The 18,289-nt window shown below is 37.7% G+C and overlaps 4 protein-coding genes across 4 annotated transcripts; 3 read left to right on the plus strand and 1 right to left on the minus strand.

Annotated features, from left to right (window-relative positions):
- Positions 1-4,159, plus strand: LOC106342810 (carbon catabolite repressor protein 4 homolog 2). Its single transcript, XM_013781845.1, has 11 exons — positions 1-458; positions 1,126-1,870; positions 2,228-2,314; positions 2,393-2,476; positions 2,556-2,642; positions 2,730-2,816; positions 2,901-2,954; positions 3,059-3,150; positions 3,245-3,359; positions 3,446-3,593; positions 3,678-4,159. Exons 1-11 carry the CDS (start codon positions 301-303, stop codon positions 3,821-3,823), a joined length of 1,803 nt encoding a protein of 600 aa, XP_013637299.1. The 5' UTR covers positions 1-300; the 3' UTR covers positions 3,824-4,159.
- A 422-nt stretch (positions 4,160-4,581) lies between these two features.
- On the plus strand, positions 4,582-5,506 carry LOC106340041 (protein YLS3). Its single transcript, XM_013778910.1, has 3 exons — positions 4,582-4,977; positions 5,060-5,143; positions 5,243-5,506. Exons 1-3 carry the CDS (start codon positions 4,635-4,637, stop codon positions 5,329-5,331), a joined length of 516 nt encoding a protein of 171 aa, XP_013634364.1. The 5' UTR covers positions 4,582-4,634; the 3' UTR covers positions 5,332-5,506.
- LOC106338544 (DEAD-box ATP-dependent RNA helicase 11-like) lies at positions 4,777-9,899 on the minus strand. The gene is made up of 16 exons (XM_013777499.1): positions 9,468-9,899; positions 8,321-8,404; positions 7,878-8,111; positions 7,532-7,708; positions 7,293-7,434; positions 7,106-7,233; positions 6,903-7,033; positions 6,747-6,822; positions 6,583-6,653; positions 6,361-6,447; positions 6,194-6,266; positions 6,044-6,111; positions 5,891-5,959; positions 5,692-5,797; positions 5,512-5,625; positions 4,777-4,953 (listed from the first exon to the last, which is right to left on the minus strand). The coding sequence occupies exons 1-15, from the start codon at positions 9,897-9,899 to the stop codon at positions 5,560-5,562; spliced, it is 1,944 nt and encodes a 647-aa protein (XP_013632953.1). The 3' UTR covers positions 4,777-4,953; positions 5,512-5,559.
- A 2,841-nt stretch (positions 9,900-12,740) lies between these two features.
- LOC106336795 (serine/threonine-protein phosphatase PP2A-3 catalytic subunit) lies at positions 12,741-16,420 on the plus strand. The gene is made up of 11 exons (XM_013775735.1): positions 12,741-12,969; positions 13,637-13,693; positions 13,827-13,910; positions 14,166-14,237; positions 14,399-14,470; positions 14,686-14,726; positions 14,995-15,061; positions 15,378-15,569; positions 15,684-15,773; positions 15,865-15,972; positions 16,046-16,420. Exons 1-11 carry the CDS (start codon positions 12,877-12,879, stop codon positions 16,109-16,111), a joined length of 942 nt encoding a protein of 313 aa, XP_013631189.1. The 5' UTR covers positions 12,741-12,876; the 3' UTR covers positions 16,112-16,420.
- The last annotated feature ends 1,869 nt before the right edge of the window (positions 16,421-18,289 follow it).

Raw genomic sequence — 18,289 nt, forward strand, 5'->3', positions numbered from 1 at the left:
TCAGCCCTAGAATCGATCCTCGAACTTTTCTCAAAGACCCATCCACATCTCAATTCTACAAATTAAAGATTTGCTCGATTCCAGATTTTTTTTTCCCTTTGTCAGATCCAAGTTGGGTTACTAAAGTTCCGAGAGGAGACAAATAAAAACTGTATCTAGGTTTTCGGAGAGTTTGGTCGTGACGGGTTTTTAGGTGTGAAAGTAAATGGTGGATCAGCCTACCCTCGACTCTATTTCATCTCCCTTTCTTCGTCAACCTCTTTTTTCGATTCTCTGCTTCGATTGTGTTCGACAAAAGCAATGCTAAGCGTGATCCGCGTGCACCTCCCTTCCGAGATTCCTATTGTGGGCTGTGAGTTAACTCCTTACGTCCTTGTTCGCCGCCCTGATAAGACCGCCGCCACTGATGATGTCCCTGAGTCAGCTCCTCTCGATGGCTACTTCTTGAGATACAGATGGTAAAGTTTGAAACTTTCTCGGTCGTGGCTTGTGGGTTTTGTCTGATTGCTTGTGGGATTTACTTAAAGTTTGAAACTCTGATCTAAAGTCGAGAGATTTACTCAAAAAGTTTGAGACTTTGGTCTAAAGTTCTGAGATTTATGATTTGGGTCGTTGATAGAATTTGCTAATTGGTTTGGGGATTGTAAGAAAGAGACAGCAACAATGGTTTTACATTTGTTCTTGTCTTAAAAGTCCTAAAGTTTCATTCTTACTTTTGAGACGTTGGTCTAAAGTTCAGAGATTTATGATTTGGGGCGTTAAGAGAATTGCTAATTGGTTTGGGGATTGTAAGAAAGAGACAGGAACTATGATTTTACTTCTGTTCTTGTCTTAAAGTTTCGTTCTTACTCAAAGTTCGAAACTTTGGTCTCAAGTTCAGAGTAAGAATGAAACTCTGGACTCAAGTTCAGAGATTTATGATTTGGGTCGTTAAGAGAATTGCTAATTGGTTTGGGGTTGTAAGAAAGAGACAGGCTATGGTTTTACTTCTGTTCTTGTATTAAAGTTTCACTCTTTCGGATTTAGGTCGTTAAGAGAATTGCAATTGTGGAAAAAGCAACATCGACTATGGTTGTACTTCTGGTCTTGTCTTGAAGTTTCATTCTTTCTTCCTTTTCCTTGTAGGTATAGAGTACAGAGCGATAAGAAAGTAACCATTTGCAGTGTGCATCCAACGGAACAAGCCACCTTACAATGTGTATTCTGCTCAAAGCGTAGAGCCCTCGTCGCAAAAAGCTACCACTGCTCTCCCAAATGCTTCACAGACGCCTGGCAGCACCACAAGACTTTGCACGAGCGAGCAGCTGCAGAGAACGGAAACGAGGAAGATGAGCTAACTCGGTTTAACAGCACAGGCTCCGGTGTTCTCGCCAGTACCTTGTCCGGCTCAATGTCGAATCTCACCCTCGCCAATAACGGCCCCACGCCGTTCTATCCTTCTAGCATCACGCAGAAGAACGGAGGAGAGACGCTAATCGAGGTCGGGGGTTGCAAAACGTACACACCGACCGCTGATGACATTGGCTACGTGTTGAAATTCGAGTGTTTTGTGGCTAATGCAGAGACTAAACAGTTTGTGGGACATCCTAGTACAATTTTGACATCACGTGTGATCCCTGCGCCTTCCCCGAGTCCTCGTAGGCTTATCCCTGTAAATGGAGCTGATGTGATGGGTCACTTAGATCAAGATGGTCGGATTCAGAGTGCGGGATCGTTCACTGTGCTTTCTTATAATATTTTGTCTGATACTTCTGCAAGTAGCGACCTTTACAGTTACTGCCCTCCTTGGGCTCTTTCTTGGCCGTACCGAAGACAGAATCTGTTGAGGGAGATTGTTGGTTATCGTGCTGATGTAGTTTGCCTGCAAGAGGTATGTTTTTATCAATAATGTTCAAGAAATCGCTAGGCGGTAGTTAGGTGTTTTATTATAGGGGATTATTGATTATGCAGGTGCCTAAACCGACTTTATCAATGTTCAAGAAATTGTCAGGCGGTATTTAGGCATTTTATATGAGATTATTGATTATGCAGGTGCCTAAACCGATTTTTTAGCACCTAGACCGGTAAAGAAAAAATCGTTTCGTTTAGGTTAGATTTGTATTAAGTGGATGCTTAGGCAGGCGCCTAGACCGATTTTTAGAACAACTGGTTTTTATTGTATGGACACTAGTTTAAGTGTGGTTATAAATGAAAAAAATGTTCATTCTTATATTCCCTTATGGGGCAGGTACAAAGTGATCATTTCCACGAAATTTTTGCACCGGAGTTGGATAAACATGGGTATCAAGCTCTCTACAAGAGGAAGACTAATGAGGTTGGCTCAGTAATGATTCTACACACTCCCTTCTTCTTATGTTGGAAAGTCTCTTAACCTTATCTTACACGTTGCTAGGTTCTAAGCGGAAGTACAAGTGCAATTGACGGATGTGCAACATTTTTCAGACGGGATAGATTTTCACATGTCAAAAAATATGATGTTTGTATCTGTTCTATATGCATACCTGCTCTTATCTATTTTATATTTTCAATGCTAATTCATGGGACTGTTAATCTAGGTTGAGTTCAATAAGGCTGCTCAGTCTTTGACTGAGGCTATAATCCCTCATACGCAGAAGAGAACTGCTTTAAACCGACTTGTGAAGGTAGTTTTTGGCATGCTTATAGCTGATTGTCAGAGAGTTAGTTTTGTACATGACTGATTCTTGTGATGACTGATTGTTATGCTGTAGGATAACATTGCGTTGATAGTTGTTCTTGAATCGAAGTTTGGTAATCAACCTACTGATCCTTCAGGGAAACGCCAGCTTATCTGTGTGGTAGAGTTTCCCTCTTTTTCTTCTCATTCAATTGTTTGTTGAGAAGATGTTCTCATTTTGTTGCTGTAACTTGTTGGAGTGTAGGCAAACACACATGTTAATGTTCAACAAGAACTAAAGGACGTGAAGCTCTGGCAGGTATGTGCATCTCTCTCTATCTCTATCTTAAGTTTCATTGACCTCGAGAGAATTAGTATTCACCTCATTGTTATGTTTTTTTTTTATTCTTTTGAGTTTTGTAGGTTCATACTTTATTAAAGGGGCTAGAAAAAATAGCTGCTAGTGCTGATATCCCTATGCTTGTATGTGGAGACTTCAATACTCTTCCCGGAAGGTTTTTGTTTAATTCTTCTGACTTGATATTATCAAATTTCAATACTCTCTTTGGTGTTAGAAAAAGCTAAAGCTCTGAATTTTTTTGATTGCAGTGCTCCTCATACACTTCTTGTAATGGGGAAAGTTGATCCACTACATCCAGACTTAATGGTTGATCCCCTTAATATCCTGCGTCCTCATACTAAACTGACTCATCAGCTACCTTTGGTAACTTTATCTTCTTCTTCTTCTTCTTCTTCGGTTTTGCCCTTTTTTGTTTGCCGAACTTTGATGAGAGAGTTTTGCTTTTTCAGGTGAGCGCTTACTCATCGTTTGTGAGACCGGTGATGGGACTTGGATTGGAGCAGCACAGAAGGAGAATGGATCTTAATACAAACGAGCCTTTGTTTACTAATTGTACAAGGGAGTTCATTGGCACTCATGACTATATATTTTATACAGGTTTCACCATATTTTTTTTAACTACCTCTCCTTGTTCCGACTACACCAGAAAATAACTTTGTTTTTTTTTTTTTTGGTTTTCAGCGGATACTTTAATGGTGGAATCTTTATTGGAGTTACTGGACGAAGATGGATTGAGAAAAGATACAGCTCTTCCTTCACCTGAATGGTCTTCTAATCACATTGCACTCTTGGCTGAGTTTCGATGCATGCCTAGAACCAGACGCTAACCGCTCTTTCACTACCTTCTATCCATCCCAAATTCGCTTTACAGAAGATAGGTTTTTGTTTGTTTGTTTCTGGTTTTTTTTAATCAGGTTATGACAAGAACTCTTTAGACAAACCCCTGCCAAAAATATGTCATAGAGAGGACACAAAGGTCGGAAGTGGTTCTGATACTAGAGGCAGATCATGTTCTGAAGTTGGGTCATTCTTTAATGATGACCTCCTCTGTGTTGTTTTGTCTATACCTTTTGTTCTTCTCATTTTGATCAGTTTTATAGATACCCCTTGTTGCTCTCATGTATCCTTTCCATTTTTAATAAAAATATGGTTTTAGATCTTAACTTATAGATGCTGTGTAAGACGAGAGAATTCTTGAAAACAATGGTCGACCAGTGAACAATTTGACAATTTTATGTATCCTTCCATTTTTCTGTTGCATGTAGATTTTTTTCTTCCATGGCTCGTCTTTGTAACAATGTAAATTTTAGATTCTTTCTTCCATGATACTCTTGTCTGTGCACACAAATCCTTTAATGTCAGTGTTCTACACTCTTTCCCTTGTGGATAACTTGCAGAGATTGTGAAAACGGACTGTGAACAACTTTCATATTTTTATGTAGCCCTCCAATAATTGCAAAAGATTCAGAACTCAAAATTTCAATTCAGACATGAGACATGTCAACTAGTACATTATTTAAACATTTTAAACAAAGTTTCTTGCAAAATTAAGACTATGTGAACGAGAAAGAAGTCTGTAGATAAGTTTATAAAAAGGCATATAGAGTTCATTGTTTCATAAACTGGTGGTTAGATATCATGGCTTACAATCAAAATCAACAAATGCTGGCTCTATGCATAACAATAGCAATAATGTTTCTTGGTGTGAGATCAGATTTGATTCAGGACATAAAAGGGTGTCAAGATTCCATGTCTGATCTCTACTCTTGTCTTCCTTTTGTCACTAACAAAGCTAAAGCTCCAGACTCAACATGTTGCACCACACTCAAAGAAAAATTAGACAAAGGCCAGACAAAAAGATGTCTCTGCACTCTTGTCAAAGACAGGGATGATCCTGGTTTAGGGTTCAAAGTTGATGCCAACCGTGCAATGAGCCTCCCTTCCACTTGTCATGTCCCTGCAAATATTTCACAATGCCCAGGTGATAAATCTCTTACAATTTAACAGCTACACACTGTCACAAAATTAGACTACTCTCATAATTTTATATTTTGTTGCAAAAGAGCTTCTACATTTGCCTCCAGATTCAGTAGCGGCTAAGATTTTTAAGCAATTCACTGAATCCTCTCAGAATGTTGGACACAAAGGTACTAACTAATATTACTTGTTTTACAATTTTATTTATGCTTGTGCAAACATTATTCATCCTGTTTCTTGGAACTGGAACAAACTAAAAAATATTGCAGCTGTATCCACAAGTTCAAGCGTTAAAGGAAGAGATAAGAAGCAATTTGGACTAATGATGGCTGGAGCTTTCTCAGTATACTTAGTGTAATCCTTTGTTATGAAAGTTAATAAATACAACCAAAACCGCTATAAGATTCATATCTATCAGTTGTGGATGTACCATGGCTTGTTAAATAAAACATATTGAAACACAGCATCTGATGAATCTATCTAATATGTGATCGTATGTAATATAACTGAATATAATCCTCGTTATGGAGCCACTTGCCTTTAGAACGGGGCTAAATATTGTTGAAGGTTCTGGAGTTAAAGCAAATTAGCTGTGTACTTTGAAGCATGTCAGACGAGGAAACATCTGAAGCAACTCTTCACGGCTTCGTCTCTGCATAATTAATCATGCCGTTAACATTAGGTTAAAGAAAAAGTGTCAAGTCTCCATAATACACACCTTAATACCGATGCAGCCATTGACATCAAGAGTGGTGAGTGTGGCAGAGCAGGTCTGCGAGAGAGTCTCCAGACATCTATCAGTCACACCAACTATTCCAAACAAGCTGCAATTTTGTTTTTGTTTTCATTAAACGGTTGTCAGCAAAAAAGAATCATAAAGAATATAAAGCAAAAAGTTCTAGAATTGGATTTAGTACCTGAGAAATTCTAGAGAGGTACAACTATTAGCAATTGTAATAACCCCTGAATCTGTGATCTGCACACACCTGCCACATGTTTAGATGCATTTGCTATGATGAAGATGCATCTTTATTATCGTCATCTTTCTTGTAAGTGGAGACTTGGCTTACCATGTCAAGTTGAGAGACTCTAGCTTGATGCACTTAGCCATATGAGTAAGCCCCTCATCAAATAAATTCTGAAAACCAAAGTTGCACTCTTAGTTACAGATCCTATAGAAGATAAGAAAACCATAACTAATGTACTGCACCAGCTTTTACCTGAGCACCACATAAATCTAAGAACCTTAGATCAGCCAAAAGTGATATCTTCTTGTAGGCTTTGTCTATGAATCTACAAAAATTGCAAGATCAATTCCAGAACTTACAACAGCTAGAATTTCAATACAGCCAGAGTAAAAAAAAATGAAATATGCTTTTTGTAATACCCTGAAAGAGCATAGAGGTTTAAGGTCTGGAGAGTAGAACACTTATGTAGCACATGAAGTAATCCATCATATGTGATCTTAACACACCTGACAACGTCATAAACAACAAGACCAAACACCACAACACAAGTATTCAAATAACAATGTAGCCTTACAAATAAACTTCCATCTAGCAATGTTATGGATTATCCATCACCATAAAATAACCAACATTTTACTTACCTAGTGATATTCAGTGACTCCAAGTCTTGATAACTTTCAGCTACTAGCTGCATACCTTTGTCGGTTATACTCTGCAGCAATTAGTGCACACATGTGAAAAAAACATTGCCATAATTACAGCTACTAATCACAAATAAAACTCCTAAGAATAAAGATCAAGATACCTTGCAGCCACTTAGGTTCAAATCAATGATGGTTCTGCAATTGTTCACTAGATGTCTAATGCAATCATCAGTCACCCTGTGAAAATAATCCTAGAATTAGGCTCCTCTGATAAGGTAAAAATAAAATAAAATCAAGAAGTGTGACATAAATGTTACCTCACATTCCAGTAGATAGAGATAGCTTTTAGATTGGGACATATGCTAGTTATAGCTTCGATTCCACCGTCAGATATCTTTTGGCACCCATTCAGATTCAAGCATTTTAAGCTTAAAAGAGCATTCTGACACTGAAATGTTCATACATCATCCAGTGAGTAACCAAAACAGGTAGAAAGATACAAGTAGCCAGATGTAATTACCTGGCTTTTCACAAGTTGAAGATGATTGCCTTCAATACCCTGAGAGAACTCGAGATTGATATGCTTCACTTGACGATATCTTGGCTGCAAGAACAGTGAATCACTTTCCCAAACACTCACAGTACAATCTCAAGTATCAAAAGTGGGAGGACACCCAATAATAGCATGGTTTGATGTTCACATTAACATTGAAGACTTCTATCAATCAAACGAACCTGTTGTGTTTTATCGCCGTGAATGGAGGTTGCTGGAAACTCATTCATGCACAACCAATTTTCCAAACTGTCAGCTCCTGTCTTTGTCTCCACAAAGACCAATGTCAATGACTTCTGTGTATTTTCAAAGAGATGAAAAGCGAGCATAGGTCAGAGTGTGAAGAATCATGATCCATAATAAAGCCTTGGATAAGTAAACAACAGTTACTACCTCGTCCCCGGTGCCATTCTCTCTCTGAGCGTGTAGCAAGGCCATGAGATGGCTTCTCTTGTCAGAATCATGGACATACTCAACCTTTAGGGTGATTAAATCAGGGCTTGAACCAACCATTCCCACAGCCAAGAATATGTAGTTTGACAGGAAATCAGATGCTAGTCTCTGTACAAGAAAATTGAAAAGTTAAAAACCAAACATTTTTGTGCAGACTATAACACTGATAACGCCTTTCAACCATCATGATTTGGGTAAGAAAACTATTATCCTCTGAAAGATTAAGCTCTTTACTATAATTTAATTGAGAAAGAAAAGGGTGTTTCCTGGAGTCTAAGTAAAACCACCTTGGAAACGTGGCACTAAACAACATTGTCTGTCTGACCCCACGTGGAGGCATGTCCATCTGTTCAACAATCTTTCTAATTTGTGGTTCAAACCCCATGTCCATCATCCTGTCCGCTTCATCAAGAGCTAAAAACTTAATCATCTGCATTGTGACTGTAGCTCTCTCTAGCAATTCATTTAACCGGCCAGGTGTTGCCACAAGGATATCAACTCCCTTCTCCAGTTCCATGAGCTGTACAACCAAGAGAAGATGAGATCAAACAAATCAATGAAGCTTGAAAAATTGATGTGACTAACACCTGGAACCAGGAATAACTCCGAAGTTTGTAAGAAAAGAGCTAGAGCAAACCCCAAATCAGTAAGCCATAAGCTGCTACTCACATAAACCAGACAAAGCAAGAAAACCAAGAAACAAAAAAACTATCTGTGTAGGATAATTACCTGCTGGTCAATAGGTGTTCCTCCATAAGCAACAACAACCTTCACACCAGTTTGGTAGGAGAATTTTTTGGCTTTATCATGTATCTACCAAAGAAAACCACATAATGAGAAATGTGTGTCTATTGTAAATACACAAAGGGTTTAACTGGCTACCAAAAGAATAAAGTTGCATTACATTCCCTAACATTTCTAAAATAATTTATCACTAGATCTCGACCCGCACAGATTTTTGTTTTCATTTATTTTTATATAAACATTTTGTTTTCAATTCTAAATTGGTATATATTATAATATATGTGTCTATCAATTTTTAAAACAAAATAAGTTTACGGTATATTTTTTCTATTGAATAGATTGTTTCAAACTTTCACATGTATATGTATCTTCTTCTATATATATATTTTTGGGGATTATTTTATTAAAATCGTAACTATATATAAAGATTAGTAAAATATTGTTTTATTGTCATATTCAAAGATATTGTAACATTTCACAAATTTAGAAAGTTTTTAAAAAATTAAACTTTTTTCTTCATAGATTTATATTATCGACTAAATAATTAAACATTTAGTTTTTGTTTAATGTTTAAAATAAACTATATAGTTGAAAATTTGTTTTCATTGGTTTAAAGGTAGTAAAGATTAATCATTGTTAGATAATATGATTTTTGTTATTTAAAAAAACTCTTTATAATTTTAAAATTTAACATCAACAAATATTTAAATAATTAACATATGAAGGTATAGTATTACAACATTAAATTATATCTATTTGATTTACACTATCTATAAATATAATGGATCATCTATTGTTTAAATTCAATTATTGATAGCCCAATAAAAATTTCTAGTATGCCCAAAATTTAAATGATAAGATTAGAGATTAAATGTAACATGATTTTCTATAAATAAGTCTATTAGGTCTATTTTTTAAAAAATCACACATGAATCAAAATTGTGATTTCTATTTTAATATATAAGATTTATATAGTTTTCAGTTTTCATTCATTTTATTGTAGAGTAAATAAAACAAATTTGTTCTTTTTCCTAATCATTCATTTTTTTGTGTTCTTAGGATGGTCACCAATGAGACCCAAAGATTGTTTCACTATGCGGGAAGCCGGGAACGAGTAGATTATCAATGTTACCTGGCTTGCTAGCTCCCTTGATGGTGAGAGGATGAGTGCAAGAGGATAAACAGTCCGCGAACCAAGAGGTCTCTCCCCATGCTGATCTCTCATGATTCCACTAATGATCGGAAAGCAAAACGCAGCCGTTTTACCAGACCCTGTCTGAGCACAAGCCATCAAATCCATTCCGGCAAGCAGTATAGGGATGGCGTGACGCTGTATTGGCGTTGGCGTCACGTACTTGCACCTCCTGATGTTGAGATTCAACGCCTCCCCGAGATCTATGTCTGCAAATGCGTGAACGGGAGGAGGCACGTCTTCCCCACTGGTCTCAATGGGAGTATCTTCGTAGTCGTCAAAGTCAATGCTAGTGTTCTCCTGATTAGCATCGCCTCCAAAGGGATTCACTTCACGGTCTGAGTCAGCAGCATCTGCCCATGATGCACTCATAGCTGAAAATTTTGGTTGTGGAAGTCCTAAAATCCAGAAAAAGCTTGAAACTTTCTTAACCGTGAAAAGCAAGAGGAGAACCTCAAACTCGGCAGAGGGAATCGAATGGAGACGAAAGGTAGAACTCAAAGTCAATGGTAGTCAAGAAAAGCCTTAACTTTGCTTTTTCTTTTTTGGATCGGACACCGACGCGAGAAACATTACATGTTCACCTTCACAGCTTGTTTTATTTTTTATTTTAAGCATCTTATTTGAAAACATTTAAATTTATATTTTGAGGTATAAACATATGTTTAAAAAAGATATGTAGATCACCCTCTGGTATGGGTTGGATAGTACGGAATCATTTGGGTATTTTTCAACAGAGTGGCATGGGGAGGGAAATTCAAAGGAAGGAGCTCTCCTATTGAAGCTGAATGTCCGGCATTGATGTGGGCCATGCAGTGTTATGTTGCTGGTCTCTTGGGTATACGAGTTATTTATGAGGGTGACAACTTGCCCCTAATCAATCAAAAGGGATGTGCGTTTACCTATGCTCAGAGATTCTATACATCAGTGGAAGAACCGTTTTGCTCAGGTTCAATTTGGGCACCAAAAAGATCAGGAAATAAAAGTGCTGACTTATTGGCAAAGGAATGGTATTATACTCTCCATATCAATGGTGTCTTTTTTTTTTAGTTCTTGTCCTGGTTTCCTATATAATGTTGTAACAACAGATATTGGCACTTAATCAAAAAAGAAGATAATTATGATAAATTAATTGTGTCTCAAATTTTATATCAGTTTAATTAATTTTATATCAAAATATATTTCACTTTATTTTTTTCATATGCAAATATGTAAATAACTTTATTATTTCCTCTAATTTCAATAATTTAAATGAAATTTGTGAACTACTTTATTTATTTTTGATAAAAATGTAAACGCAGTAAAAAAAGTTTGAATATATATATAGTGGAAAAGGAAAATGTATATCATTCTTTCCCATAGATTTGATTGTATTTTAGATAGCTGAATAATAAAAATTATTAAATAATAAATTATTCATTCAACTGTACCAAAGATATAAGAGCAACTCCAATGGTAAGAACCTGTTAAGGGTTCTAATGAATAATTTAGTAGTTAATTTAGTGATTTGAAAAGTTTAGAACCCTTGCTAGTGTAATTAAATTTTTCATGGTCCAATGGGAGAACTTCTTTGAAGTTCTTAATTTTTTTTTTTTCATGGTCTCAACCAAATCAGCTTTTAATTGTACACAACTTGTTTATCTTGACACACAAGCAAGAACAGAACACAAAATCTATGATAAAGAGACAAGTCTGAGTGACTAATAAGCAGAACACATGATAAAGAGACGAGTGTCATCTCATAAGCATCAGTTATAATCCTAATTTCTTATAAACAGAACACAAATCTATGAGTGACTAAAACATACCAACATAAGCTTTATGACTCACATGCTTCTGCTGTCACATGTCTTTACTCCACCTGCAACAGCATAAAGAGAAACAAACTAACTCAGACACAAACAAACTAACTCAGACCCATATTATACAGACTACAAAGCAACAAGACAATTTCAGAGATTGCAAAGCAACAACTTCTACTGCTTACATGACTTGGAACCGAATTAAAACAAATCTATGCTGAGATGAGTTGTTCTCTGTACCCATAAGCATACGTATAAAATTCTCAACTCATATTAATAAAAACCACAAAACTACACTCTCCAAGCAAAAAGAAAGAAGAACAAAAACTTACACTGGTTGGATCCAAGAACAAAAGTCTCAGCCGGAAGAAAAACACAGAAAAACTTACACTGTTCCAACACCTACACAATTACCCCAAAACCATCGTTCAGACAACAAAGTCCAATGCTTTAACAGCCCATTTCAATACAGAGTTCAACGGTTTAATTCAGTTGCAATGACATTAACAACCTATTTTCAGTAAATGCTAAACCGTAAAGAATTGATTTTTAGCATTCTTGGAAAGAAAGAAGGAACCTTAGAGGCACGAGTGAGACGATCACCACTCTCACCAACAGAGATGTTAAAAGTACCTGTAGGCTGTAGATGGAGCCATAAGCAAGATTATCCGGATCAAGACGAGTATCCAACTAATAATCCTTGGTGGGCTATGTATAGTATTCATCAGAATCTCTCTTCCGCTTCTTCTTCTTTTTATCCCTCTTCTTCTCCGCCTTGTCGTTGCCAGACTCGGATAGGGAAGGAGCTGTGGAAGCTGCGGCGTCGATGACAGAGAGATCCGTCGTGAAGCTGGCGTTTCGAAGCCATTGAAGACCGGTTGAAATAGCTGAGACGGAGTTCGACGGAGTAGGGAAAAGGGGGAACAAGCCTGTGGTATTCGGTGGATCCGGAGTTACCTCGAAGGAGGAGGAAAAGAGAAATTGATTCTACAAAGAACATTGAGGAAGAAGAGAGACATAGACACCCAATAATAAAGGGACACGCAAGGGGTTTTAACCAATTCTAAAAATGCTATATTAAGAACCGGTTCTGTATTTTTAAACCATTTTTGATTTATTTTTTTTGCCTTTTTTTAATAACCTCTTTTTAAAACCTGTTGATGGAGGTGGTCTAAGAACATGTTTAATGAGAGTTTTTAGGGTCAAGTTCTTAACGGAATATAATAGCATTATTTAAGAGCCGGCTCTTAGTTTTTTTAATTAAAACTTAAGAGACGGTTTATTATATCCGTAAAGAACCTCGCCTTAAGAATTCCCCATTAGAGATGCTATAAGGAAAAAAAGTTTAACGACTTTCCTCCATAAATAGATGCTCAAGAGTAAGGGTACTAAAGTCAATTCGAGAGAAAGCTAGTAGAAACCACCACGCGCCTCTTCCCACACGCGCCCCCTCTCATATCGAAGAAAACGCAGGATCCATCCAATTTAGGGTTAGGCCTGCCACTAATCGCTTTCCCCGATCCGACTATAGGAAGGAAGAGGAAGACATGGGCGCGAATTCGATTCCGACGGACGCAACACTCGATCTTGATGAGCAGATCTCTCAGCTCATGCAGTGCAAGCCTCTCTCCGAGCAACAGGTGCCTCCAATTCTCTTCCTATACAGATTTCTCGTAGTTTGAATTGGATTCGTAGTGGAGACTATCGTTGATTGGATCTCAGATTTTTGTTGGAAATGAAAAAGGTTTTCTTTTTCTTGCGTGAGTATGAGATTATCCTAATTGATGGCTGATCAGTCGACGTATGTGTATACTTTCTCATTCACGTCAGTTTTGTGGGTCGAAAAAGAAAAGGACTTTATCATATCATTTTAAGATAGGTGATTCACTTGCACTTTGCTCTCCCTTGTATTGTGGGTTTGCCTGACTTACATCAAAGTTATCGTTTTGGATAGGTGGTTAACAAAATCAAATCTCATCAGTTAGATGCATTACTGACTTTTTAATTGGGTAAAAGGATTAAAAAAATAATGAGAATAGCGTTTGCTGGTATGCGATAGAGAGAGGTTACATGTTGATAAGTTACAGTCTGGAGATCATACGAGCTATATCTGTAAAAAAAGTAAGGTCTTTTTACTGTATATGATCTTCTTTTTGCTGCTTATGTCAAAATGGTCACTCTACTTTGACATTTCACTGTTATGTTTTTGATACTGGATATTGCTGCTAGTCGTGTTTCTCTTTATTAAGAATTAAAGGAGGTGAAAGATGTAACTTATCATGTCTACTGTTTTTTTGTTTTGTATAGGTTAGAGCATTATGCGAGAAAGCTAAGGAGATTTTGATGGATGAAAGCAACGTTCAGGTTAGCTATCGATCTTGCATCTCTTGGGGGTGAATATAATTTCCATGCGGTAGATTGTGTAACCATTTTGAATTCACTCATTTTGTTTGGTTTAAGTAGAGAGAGTTAATTTTATACATTTCCTTGCACGCAGCCTGTCAAAAGTCCAGTAACAATCTGTGGTGATATTCATGGACAATTCCATGATCTTGCAGAGCTTTTCCGTATTGGAGGAATGGTAAGATCTATAACACTTGCTGACATGCTTAATGGCCGCAAATATACAAGTTTTTTTTTTTTACAGTATCCTTCTTTTCTAGCACTTATTTATTCTGGGTGGTGGGTAGTACAAAGTGTGCATACTCACTGAATACTCAGAATGATTTGGAGCCTCTCATGGGTTATATCTAATAGTAGTGCTTAGGTTTCTTTTCTGGTTCTAATTTGTTGTCTGATAGATGTTCATCTTACGCTTTTTTTTTTTTTTTTGCAGTGCCCTGATACCAACTATCTATTTATGGGAGACTATGTCGACCGTGGATATTATTCTGTCGAAACTGTTACGGTAATTATCTGACTTTGAAGTAGGAAAACATCTTTTGTCTTGTTATGTTGTTAGATCAGATATTCTGTGTCCATACTGGTTGGTCTCTCTTCCTAACGTTTGTGTATGTTTGTTTGATTACGATGCTAATAGTCTTTCTTTCTTTTTAATTTGATTTCCAGCTGTTAGTCGGCTTGAAAGTACGGTATCCTCAGCGAATCACTATTCTTAGAGGAAACCATGAAAGTCGTCAGGTAAACTAACTTCGTCTCTACTTGTACGTTCACTTTCGGAGTTATACAGTGTTGTCATAGACGAGATGCTTTCGTAATTACAATGTTGGTCATGTCTATGCACTATGCTATATACATTTACAAGTCAGTTTAGGTTTTCCTAAATTTTGTTTGCTGTACTTTGTCTGTCCTCCAACTTTTTATCTGACTCACGGTTTCATTCACTTTTTTCGCAGATTACTCAAGTTTATGGATTTTATGATGAATGCTTGCGAAAGTGAGTCTCCAACATCCTTATGTTCTATAAACTACTAACTCACTCTGTCCATGGCATAAAGCTTCTTTTTTCACAAGTACTCTACACGTCCTTTTGGTTTCTGATATTTGCTTTGCTCACCGTAACTGTTCTCAGTCGTATCTTTTTCATACCTTAATTATTTGTTAGTGCTAATCAAAGCAATGTAATTCTCCTTCTACGCCTTTAGGAATATATTTTGGGTCCTTTCGTTTAAAATTTGCTTAACAAAGCTTCTTTGTACTTGCAGGTATGGCAATGCCAATGTTTGGAAGATCTTCACAGACCTCTTTGATTATTTCCCACTGACAGCCTTGGTTAGTACTATGTAAATCACACTGCAACTTTATTTACTCATATAATATAGATGACCCATTGTCTTCAGCGCTCTCAATATCCGATTCCATCAAAAATGTCTTTTTTGAACATGCATGTGCGTGTGTTAGCGTATTTAGTTGGTAGATGGTTTCTATCCTGAATTGCCGTGAATGACGATATGAATTGCATTTGCTACTTGCACTATCTAGAGCCTAGAGTGTATGATCTTTTAATTAAAACTGTGATGATTGAATTGATGGTGTTGTTAAGAGTTATAGTTACAATAATCCAACTCATGTCATGTCCTGTTCCCAGGTGGAGTCGGAAATATTCTGCCTTCACGGTGGACTGTCACCGTCTATCGAGACCCTTGACAACATTAGGAACTTCGATCGAGTTCAAGAAGTTCCACATGAAGGACCGATGTGCGACTTATTATGGTCTGATCCTGATGACAGGTGTGGCTGGGGGATCTCTCCCCGTGGTGCCGGATATACATTTGGTCAGGTATTGCATTACGTAGCCTCTGTTTCAGAAGCTGTCCTGAATCTCCTTTTTGTTTGCTACAGATAAGTGTGTAATTGACTTTACTTTTTTTTTTTTTCATTTCTGTTTTCGTAGGACATTTCCGAACAATTCAACCACAGTAACAACTTAAAACTGATTGCTCGAGCACATCAGCTGGTTATGGATGGATTCAACTGGGCACACGTAAAGCCAACTAAACTCTTCTTCCTTGCGTAGACTAGCCAAAACTCGAGAATCTTTGCTAACTATGTTAAAAATATGTTCCCATTGACAGGAGCAAAAGGTGGTTACTATTTTCAGTGCACCAAACTATTGCTATCGCTGTGGAAACATGGCCTCCATTCTTGAGGTCGATGACTGCAGGAACCACACCTTCATTCAGGTACGTCCAGAAATCTTCATTTTGGCCTCTCTGAAAGGAAAAAAGACTTGACAGAGTCTAAATTGTGAAACAGTTTGAACCAGCCCCAAGGAGAGGAGAACCAGATGTGACCCGAAGGACACCTGACTACTTCCTTTGAATACAGTCACCTCCTCTCAGCTGCAAAGTCCGGTTGCTAGTTTTTGAAGATCTCTGCTTATTTGATTTGGTACAACGCATCTGTGTTCCAGGTTGCTTCTCTTGAAAATCGATTTGAGCTCCTCCCTTCGAATAGTGTATAATATAGGCAACTGAGTTCAATGAACTTTAAAACCCCTATGAATGTTTGTTGTTTGGTTGAAATGATTCAGCTCCCTTCTGCATCAGAATCTGTTGCATGTGAGATATTATTATTTTGATTCATTACCATTATTTTCCCTTGAATTTCTATCATGATACTCTTTTGATATATACATGATGAGTACATGACTAGTATAAAGTTCTTTACTGCCGCAACAATCGAGACTGTGTTTGGTCAAGTGATGTACATTGGTATGATAAAATTGTATGTAATACCAAACAATGAAAGTATGAAACTGTTAATTGAAGTTAATGCAAGAGAATAGCGAAGGAACAAGGTCAAACAACAGACCAGGCAAGGCCTTGGTATCGCAAAAACCTTATACCTGTGTCATATCAAATGAGTCCTGGTTCAAGAATTCGCACAGTTTTTTCTTCCCATTTTCAAATCCGTTGTCAAGCTTGAGCTTGGGAATGCCACCATGCATTTTGCTATTGGTGATTGCTTCACACTTTTTTCCTAAAGCAATGTAGGCATGTGCTTATGTCGCCAACATGTTTCATAACCTCATCATCTTCTGCTCCTCTGTTTGTGATCTGCACTCTAAAACTTCCATGTGGGTTTGACTAGTTATGATTCTCATTTGTTCATCTAGTTCCTGTAGAAGACAACGTATCTAAGCTATTTATTAGGAGTAAGTAAGATATATATAAAATTTGTTCCTATTTTTTTTTTTTTTTGCAGCAAACGGCTATTCTATTACTCAAACTTGAGCTGGTCTGGGAAGCCAGACCGGAATAAAACAACCAATAAAACATAAAGGTCTATGAAAAGAACGTGCATCCCTAGCTAACGAATCTGCAATCTCATTCTGCGTCCTTGGAAAGTAGCTGATCTTGAAGTCCGAAAAACACAACTGAAGAGTTTGAATGATTTCCAGCTCTGTTGAGAAGTTGGGCCAAGCTTGTGGCTGTTCCATCATTGCAATCAGATTCTTGCAGTCCGTCCCAAACCTCTGACATGTCAAGTGTTGTATCATGCTCTCCATTGCCCATTGTAACGCTTCCAGTTCTGAGTGCAAAGCTGTCTCCCGCCTCCTCAAGTTCCTTGACCCCATGAGTTGAATCTTCCCCATTGTATCCTTCCAAACCCATCCCATTCCACTATACTGAGCGGTGGAGGTCCATGAACCATCCACCATACAAATATTACCCAAGCTTAAGGCTTGTGTTTCTTCAGCAGTCTGTGCATGGGGCGGGACCGGTACAGTGTCTCTTGCATTGTACCAAGCTTGGCACTCACTCTCTGCATACCTGACTAGTTCCAATGGATCTCTGTCTATTCCTCTAAAAAACTTATCGTTCCTAGCTTTCCAGATGTACCAAATTATCCAAGGATAAGGATCTATATCATCCTCTGGCTGCAGAATACCATTCTTTCTCCAAAAAAGATAGTCCATATTAGCATAAATACTAGATACCGGAAAGATTTGAGAGCTCGACGGCGTTGATGATAGTTCCCATGCTTGTAAGGCCGGTGGGCACTCAAAGATATCATGAGTAACAGTCTCTTCTGGCGTTCCACATCTTGGGCAATAATTATCACAACGCATATTACGGCGTACCAGATTCCTCGTCACTGCTACCTGTCATGATATTAGTTGCCATATAGGTTGACATATCTTTTGTGGCACATTCACCTTCCAAGCAAAGGCTTGAAGTTTTGTAATACTGGGTTGTAGAACTTCTATATCCTCCTCATCTCTCATCAAATTTGTAGCAACCCAATATCCTGACTTAACAGTATATTGTCCGTTCTTTGTGTAGCTCCAACAAAATGTATAACGTCGATGGGTAGAGCTTATGGCCAAACTCAGAATCATCGGGATATCCTCTTGAGCTACATAATTTTCCAGTAATCGAACATCCCACTCCTTGGAAACAGGATTGATAAGACTGCTTACGGTCATCCTTGGGTTTACTACTGGGGCCCGGGCGCGAGCCGGTCTAGCTGGCGTCGAAGGGATCCAAAGATCCT

Source organism: Brassica oleracea, chromosome C4 (genome assembly GCF_000695525.1).
Source record: "Brassica oleracea var. oleracea cultivar TO1000 chromosome C4, BOL, whole genome shotgun sequence".
Lineage (NCBI taxonomy): Eukaryota > Viridiplantae > Streptophyta > Magnoliopsida > Brassicales > Brassicaceae > Brassica > Brassica oleracea.